Source organism: Magnolia sinica, chromosome 15 (assembly GCF_029962835.1).
Source record: "Magnolia sinica isolate HGM2019 chromosome 15, MsV1, whole genome shotgun sequence".
Lineage (NCBI taxonomy): Eukaryota > Viridiplantae > Streptophyta > Magnoliopsida > Magnoliales > Magnoliaceae > Magnolia > Magnolia sinica.
The window spans coordinates 76,431,492-76,439,884 of record NC_080587.1 but is presented as its reverse complement, the minus strand read 5'-3'; the positions used below and the strand labels follow the sequence as shown (position 1 = coordinate 76,439,884).

The 8,393-nt window shown below is 42.2% G+C and overlaps 1 protein-coding gene across 2 annotated transcripts; it reads right to left on the bottom strand.

Annotated features, from left to right (window-relative positions):
• Window positions 1-1,233: 1,233 nt before the first annotated feature.
• On the bottom strand, window positions 1,234-6,520 carry LOC131227737 (protein SMALL AUXIN UP-REGULATED RNA 54-like). 2 transcript variants are annotated; one of them, XM_058223543.1, is made up of 3 exons: window positions 6,233-6,520; window positions 3,007-3,532; window positions 1,234-1,578 (listed from the first exon to the last, which is right to left on the bottom strand). In XM_058223543.1, the coding sequence occupies exons 2-3, from the start codon at window positions 3,431-3,433 to the stop codon at window positions 1,544-1,546; spliced, it is 462 nt and encodes a 153-aa protein (XP_058079526.1). In that variant the 5' UTR covers window positions 3,434-3,532; window positions 6,233-6,520; the 3' UTR covers window positions 1,234-1,543. The 2 variants fall into 2 exon arrangements, with proteins under 2 accessions (XP_058079526.1, XP_058079527.1); XM_058223544.1 differs by lacking the exon at window positions 6,233-6,520 and having other exon boundaries at window positions 1,234-1,575; window positions 3,007-3,863.
• Between the last annotated feature and the right edge of the window lie 1,873 nt (window positions 6,521-8,393).

Below are 8,393 nucleotides of genomic sequence, written 5' to 3'. Positions count from 1 at the left end.
GGCAACCAGTAAAAAGAAGTGTGAGTCGATCTCCCGTCCCCTTGAAAAATCCGTCATTCAGCGTCCACAACCACATACCACCTACCTATCTAGTGTGCTGATGTCACCAAGTTCTGTGAGTCCCATTACGAGGTGTGTATGATTTCCAAACCGTCCATCCATTTTGCGAGCTCCTCATAAGGCTTCAAGCCGGAGAATAAGAGATCCAAATATCAAGAGGACTACATTGCAAAAAGGGATTTAACCTCCACCATTGAAACCCTTTTAAGTGTCATGTAAGTTTTGGATATATATATATATATATATATATATATATATATATATATATATATATATATATATTTGTTTTTCCTCTTCATCCAGGTCCGCGTGATCTTATAAACAAAATGAATGGAAAATAAATATTATGGTGAGCCCTACAAAAGTTTAAATGTTGATAAATATTGTTGGGCATGATGCCTCATTAATAATCTCGCTTGCTAATCATTATCACCTGTCACATGAAATTTTGCTCTCCTAAAGACGTGTATGGTTGTGCCATCACATTAATAATAGAATTCCTACGTCCAAAGGTAAATCAAGCTGAGATATCCTCAAGTCCTAGGATAATTCTATTAGCATCAAACCTATAGTAGTGACACATGGTGACCTCTCATTGGTGCCGAAAATAAATGTAAACAGTTCCCACAGTATGAATGCCATTGATTCACCAACATGGATTTAAGATCCGGTAACTCAGTCCGACTCATCTTGCTTCGAGTCAAGTCGCCACTCAGCCTTGTCATGTTGAATCAGCCCAACTTGTCCAGGTGACTCGTGGTCAAAACGGATAGGGTCCGACAGTCCGAGTCAGAATCTAAACCAACGTGGGTTCATCGGATTTCGTGTCTATGTATGGTTTGTGGGAGATTGAGTCCTGTTACCTGGCATGGAGTGGGCCTCGTCCTTGCCTGGGCTTTGCAAAACCTCAATTAAGGCCCAGAGTCCATTTACGACTTCAACTTGCAGGGTTGGGCCTGAATGGGCCAGGCATGAGACTCGATTTAGACCAGAATAAAATCAGACCATTCAAAGCCAGGGCCATATCAGACATGGTCCACTCAAAACCAGATAAGTTATTCAAATGTCATGATCAAAGATAATAGATTAATTGCCAACGACAACTACAAGATCTGTTCTTGATGATGAGGTATGGCCGACCCAAATTTTAAAAAATAGAAAAAGAATAAAAAATTTCCTTAATATGGCCGACAAAAGAGGATTAATATTACTTAAGTAATGAAGCCAGCACATGGCTACAGAGTCTTTAGTAGAAATGGATGAATAATATCTCATGATCTCTGACAAATGTGGGTCAGATCCCGTTAGACGGATTCTGACACATAGGCACATTGGCGGAGCTCCGGCGGAAGTTAACTCACAAAAATTCTCTAACTAAGATGTCTACATTGAGTCAAACAGATAAACAACCGGATTGATTAAGTGGCCTCAATTACATCTGCAACCCTTTTAAATCAGTAGCTCTATACAAACCCACGTGTTGTCATTCCTCTTCTAAGCCTGACTGTTTTCTTTCTGCTAGAGAGAGAGAGAGAGAGAGAGAGAGAGAGAGAGAGAGATTAGACCACTTCCAAAAACACAAAGCAAGAAATGAAGAGATTAGACCACTTCCAAAACACAGAGATCTTGAAATTTTAAAATTATAGATAATAGTCTTTAAGAGGAATGCAGGACAAAAGTTGCCTGCGCCCCGCTGGGGGCCACCGACATGCCTGTGACAAATCTACCATGTCCATCAGTTTCTCCAACTCATGTTAGGATATGATGCTAAAAAAACACATACATCATGGTGGGGCCCACAGAGCACCGACCACCAGCACCGGGCTGGTAGCAGGGGGAGTAGCCAATCTGTTTCCTATTCAAACCATCCAAATCATGGGGAACCACGTGGACGGAGGATTACTCGAAATTCACACTGATTGAGCAATCCTAACCATCCAACTGATAGCTATCAAATGGATGGTTTAAAATAAAAATAAATAAATAAATAAAACTGTTATCAGTCCAAATTCATTCATTAAAAAAAGGTGTTTATTATCATCTGCTCAGTGTTATTTTTGAGTTGTAATTCATCCAAGATTGGCTCAGTAGCTTGGGTGGGCCTTAATCAGGCTAATTTCGTTCTGAGTATCACAATTCCACACATGGTTTACTTGTTAGCACGTATGATCCACACACGTGTGACTTCCAAACTTCGAACAAGGTAATTCGGAAACTAGGTGCAAGGTGGGTGAGATTGTAATTGCTGAATGGTAAAAAAAAAAATCAAAAATCTTTGTGGGTGAGTTGCGAAAGGTAATTTATGGATGAATCTCATCACAACCTTCAGTAATGAGCAGTGATCAGAAGTGGGTCCAATCTAGTGTCGAGTGTAGAAAGTGATGAAATTCACCTTTATCTTATCGAGGACATATACAATTCAAACGTTTCTACTTTAACCTTCAAGTACAAATCAATGTGTGGAGCCCACAGTAAAATGATCAGGCCAATACACACCCCTCAGGTGGGGACATCACAGGGAATAGTTGGAACGGGGACACCCACCATTAAAACCCTTCCGTTAAAGATTTGGGGCCCACTGTGTATTGTATATGCTATCTAATCCATTCAAAAGATTCATCGGCCGGGATGAATGGATATCCAAAAAACTCAAGCCATTCCAAAAATCAGGTGGGCCACAACACGTGATTTTAGAGGATTTAGGCATGATTTTACATGGTGTTACTCACCTGAGTTTTGGGATCCAAGGAGAATATGGACGGATTGGATGTCATTAAAACATCATGATGGACCCCACATCGATTTATACGTTAAGCTAATCCTATAAACGTTTGTATTTGAATCGGACCTCTTATCTGAAACTTCAAAAACACCCAAGTGGAATTTTGGGCAGGAAACGAAGAAAAAAAAAAAAGGACAGAAACCAGATGGAAATTACAGAATTACCATTGTATTCCACGCCCTTCGTCGACTGGAGGATGTATTTGAAGGTCTCGATATCGCAGGGGAGCGTGAGGGCGCCGTTGGGATCGAACCCAAACTCCTCCTCTGCTTTCTCCAGCAACACCTTGAACACCGGGAGGCTTAGATAGCTCGTGGGGATGATGAATCGCCGCAGCTCCGGCCCCACGTAGACCGCCAAATACCCCTTGGGGATGTCCGGCAGGTGGTCAGGGCTGGGGCAGCTTTCCTCTTCGGAATCGGAGATATGGGCTGAGTTCTTCAGACGCTTGTTGATGGAAGGAGGGATCCCCGACGGCTTCTCCGACCCACGAGCTTTCGGATTAAGGCTGATCGACTGCCATTTCTGGAGCATCTCTCTCAATCGGACTATATGCCGGATTCCGGTCACCTTTACTCCGTCCTCCGCCATTGTCAAAGATGGCCCACGGTAACCAACGGCAGGATTTTGAAATCGGGGTGTGGTAGCTGGATTTGAGAGAAGAGATAGTCTCTTGAGATCATCCAGCGGCTGTGGGTACGTAGGTGGGCCATGGCACGTGCATGCATGCAAAATACAAATAGAAGACAAGCATTATTCCGGGAGTAGGGGATCGTAATTTAAAAACTCAAAAAAAAAAAAATCAACTTGACTCAAACAAAACTCGATCCGAGCATAGATGCATGTGATCTCACGGCACACGCTTAATAGATCCAAGCCATCCATCAGGTGGTCACAGTGTAGATTACCTAGCCGAAGAATATGGCCTATACACCACTCTGTTTTTGGGCCAGGCCAGATCATCTACATCCTCGCTTCGGTCTTGCAACCTCGTGTGATATAGAGCGAGTCGCGGATAATTTCTTGAAAAGGCCCGATCAGAGACGGAGGTGATCCTTCCTTTCGCCACATTTCGCTCAAAAGGTTGAAGCGTTGGAGGAAGGACCGACGAATTACGTACTTGTGTTTGGTTAACTACTTAACTAACTTGGGATTCTTTCTCGTGAGTGGTGCACCTATATCCTGCACGCACACTCATTATATCTATATAGCTATACGTTGATAGCGCCTGTCGGCCCTTTGCGTCAGTAAGCCACTCTCTCTCTTACACAGTTGTTTCAGGCTAAACAATAGTGACGGTATTAAGCCCGGATCTGATTATTGATCCGGACCGTCATAACTTAAGACAGATGTATATCACAAATCGGAATGAGCTATTCGGACGTACCATATAATTTTGAAGTAGCACGAGCTACTTTAGCCACCCAACCCCACCACTCTAGGTTGTCCACGCCAAATTTGAGAAATACCATCATATTGACGGTCGAACTCTGGTTTTATTTTCATTTGGCTTAAAAAAGTTAATGAACATCATTGTTCAGCCAAATATAATACTCATTATTTTTGGCCGAAAAACATGCACTAATATAAATCACGACGGTCTATATATAATAAATTTACCATTCACAATAAGTCAGAGTTTTAGTTGTAATTGAATTCCGAAACTTTTCTTTACTGCTTGAAGCCTTATTTAAAGAGTCGCAAGCTCATTTTTTTTTTCATCAACAATAAACTTATTTTGAATGAATTAGAGAAGCTCCGTAAATCCAGAGTAGTTATCCTACGGTGCTTGACCTCTACACGTCCTTCACCGCGTCATTGTGCCACGCAATAACATGGATCGAACATGTATCGATAGATCGAATGGCTAGGGAAAATCATAACCGTTAATTTGTTTTGTACGTTGTGGCCCACCAAATGAATGAAATTATCTTCTTATTCTTTTCCTAGGATGAAGATCTAAGATATATTTCCAACCTCATGGAAAGCTTAGATCTCATACATGTGTTTAAATTTAAACGTACGCCGCGTGTGGATGCGTTAGCAAACAAAAAAAATAAAATAAAAGGGAGGAACATGCGCTCGAACATAATAAAAGGGGAGAAGGAGTAAAAATAAAACAAAAGCTGCAGGTCGAGATTTTTTTAATTTAATAAAAAAAAAATTGATGTTATATGTCGGGTGCACCATGCACTATGCTACTTATCGTGAGCTCTCAGAAAAAATCGGATCAATGGCCCAGATGGCTTATCTGGTTCAAAGTACAGTATGAATTAGAACGATCACAGCCATCAGATTTTTGGCCTCTGATCGGTTGAATGTGGAACGTTGCAAATATTCGTTTCACCGTGGGCTTGATAATCAAGTTCTGATCAGATAAGTTTCGGAATGTGACCATCCATCACGGTTCTCATCAGATGAGCGGTCTAGATCATCTCGCGAAGACTTTTTTCTAACAATATGCATCAGAGAGGACTGTGTAGCTCCGCACGTGCTCTATCTACACTACATGCGGAGACTTCCCAACCTGGCACGCGAGTGGGATATCGTACACGTGTTTAAGGTGGGTCCCACCTTGAATACAACATGGCTAAAATGCTAAACCACATCTGATCGTTGGATGTGGACCATTAGTAAGTTGTTTTGAACCGTCCATTAGTAAGGTGCGACGCGTGTGATCCACACATTACTCGAGAAGATGTCCTAAATGTTCAGACGATGGCACGTGTGACGCGTGTAATTGTTTAGGTGAAAACGGATAAGCAGATCGAGACCACACCACATCCGCTCAAGGAATTTCTGTTATCTATATTCGCGCGAGGACAGATTAAAAAGGACGAGTGGCGGCACAGGTGCCAACGCAACAAACGTGCGAGAGATCCCGGCTTATAGTTCAATCCAATCCACTCATCAAGGGAGTGAAACTTGTACGGGAGAACGAACGGTTAGAAAGTAGATCACCAAAGAGCTGCATTCAACGTAGACGTGTAGCCCACACGATGAGCGGGGCAACCTTGTTTTTGGCACAGATCACGTACACTTGTGCACGTGTGCCGCTAATCGCCTCTTCAATCTCCGGATCCACGCATGCACGTCAAATGCAGATCGTTGGTTTACATTCTCCCAACTGTCCATTTCTTCATACATGTGCGGTCCACTAGATAAATGATATTCCCTAGCGGCAAGAATCTCTAACGAATTCGCCAACTGCATGAATCCGTATAAGTTCCATGCACCACCGGCTCACGTTAGCAAAAATCCAGCAAGAAGAAAAGGCGGTGAAGGAAGACGAGGAGATCAAGATCCGGATCCGGATCCAACGGATCTGTGAGAGAGAGAGAGAGAGAGAGAGAGAGAGAGAGAGAGAGAGAAATGTGACGTATCGGGTACCTGTATCGGCAATGGGAAGAGCCGGATTCGACATCAGCAGCGGTTACAAGAGGGAAGAGAAGAATCCGCCATTATAGCTCCCGGAGAGGAAAGGCGTTGCGGAGAAGAGAGAAATGGAGAGAGATCCGATAGTATTCAGAAATTGCGGAGATCTCAACTAAACGCATCTCTATTTCTTTTTTATAGCTTTCACAGCGGCGGTTTCGTTTTCCATCGAAACAACGGTTGAAAGATTTCCGGGAAAAATAGAAACGCGAAACGAAAGGTTGCGGAGAATAGGGAAATGGGAAAGAGACGGGAGCTTGTTTATATCGCTGGCTTAGTCAATTTGCCACGTGGCATTGAAGATGGATTGGATCGGAAGCGTACACGTGGCGTGCACTGGACGCAGATTTGAACCTTGCAGATCGTGAGGAACGTTGTGGAAGGAGGATGGCCTGGGAAAAGTACATGGATTTGGTGATCTTAACCGTATGGTTTCGCCAGTGAATGTGGCGGGAAAAATGGATGGTCAGGATCATCCGATCAGAATGGGTTCCGTGAACATTGGGTCCCCATGAAATTGGACGGTTTAGGTGGGCTTTGTCTCAAGAATCAGGTCATGAGTCGGGCCTGACAATCGAACTTGGGTAGGGCTGTCAACGGATCGGGTTCTCTCGTTTGGGCCGGAGCGGGTGGATTGGCTACTCCCCCTGCCACGAGCCCGGTGGCTGATGGTCGGTGCTCTGTGGGCCCACCATGATGTATGTGTTTCATCCATTCTGTTCATCCATTTTAAGATATCATTTTAGGGCTTGATCCCAAAAAGGAGAGGGATATAAATCTCAGTTGGATCACACCACAGGAAAACAATAGTGATTAGATATCCACCGTTAAAATCCTCCTAACGCCCACTGTACTGTTTATTTGACATCCAATCTGTTGATTAGGTCATACATACCCAGATAAAGGGAAAAAAACAAAGATCAGCTTGATCCAAAACTTTTATAGCCCCCAAAAAGTTTTTAATGGTCAACATTCATTCAATACTGTTTCCTGTACTGTTGAGAATGGGATATACCTCGTTTTTGGTCTCATGTTATAAAATGATCTAGAAACATAGATGGACGGCATGGATGAAACACACACATCATTATGGGGCCCACAGATCACCAATCCGTTTCCGTGATACCGGGGCAGCACAAAAGACAGTTTGACCCTTCACGTGGGCCCCGCCTTGATGTATCTATTCAATATCCACGCTGTCCATCGTTTTTTTTTTTCTGATCATTTTATTATTTCATCCCAAAAATAAATCAGATCCAGTTATTAAGTAGACTATACCATAGGAATCAGTGGTGATTCACCATTAATGGACCAAGAAAGTTTTGGATCAAGTTAATATTTATTTATTTTTCCCTTCATCCAGCCTTACGTGACCTTATAAACGGATTGGATGGCAAATACATGCTACAAAAACATTAAGATTCGCCTAAGAAGTTTTTAATAGTAGGGTGTTTGATCACCCTCATTTCCTAGAGTATGTACCACATGAACTTTGGATTTTCTCCAATTTTTGTATCATACCTTAAAATGAAAAATGGATGGGACGGCTTGGAGGTAGAGTAGAAACAACAAGGTAGACCCCACGATAAGGACCGCACCGCCTTGGGTTAGCCCGGGTTCTCATCTAATGCTTTTAAAAAAGTTAATTTTATCAAACATGATGCTTACAATTTACAAATGTCTTATAAGTTACTCCACATGATCTTTACCAAGCATGAAGTGGATTGGCTGGTGTACCACACACCACTAACCTGGATGGTAAGTTTACGTCACCAAGTTCCGTGAGTATGTGTTATATCCGAACTAGGATCGTCTTAATGCTTGAGCCCAAAATTCGACCAATTCAAATATCAAGCGGACAACACTTCAAAGCGCAACAAGAAATTGAACATATTCCATTAAAATCCTTTTGGGATCACATGAGTTTTGAATCAATATGATATTTGTTTTTCTTCTTTAATCAGGTTTGTATAACCTTATTAATAGATTGGATGGAAAATAAATGTTATAGTACCCTATAAATATTTTAATTATGAGAATTATTGTCGCAATTTCTATTCATGGTATGGTAGACTTACGCCTTAGATATGACTATTTCTGCTTGTCTCCTTAGCTA

Bases quoted from the DNA above. Each gene is read 5' to 3' on its own strand.
- LOC131227737 (XM_058223543.1), bottom strand. From the start codon at position 3,433: ATGGCGGAGGACGGAGTAAAGGTGACCGGAATCCGGCATATAGTCCGA. The intron at 1,579-3,006 runs GTAATTCTGTAA...CTCTCTCTCTAG, and splicing joins GAAGGGCGTGGAATACAATG to CAGAAAGAAAACAGTCAGGC.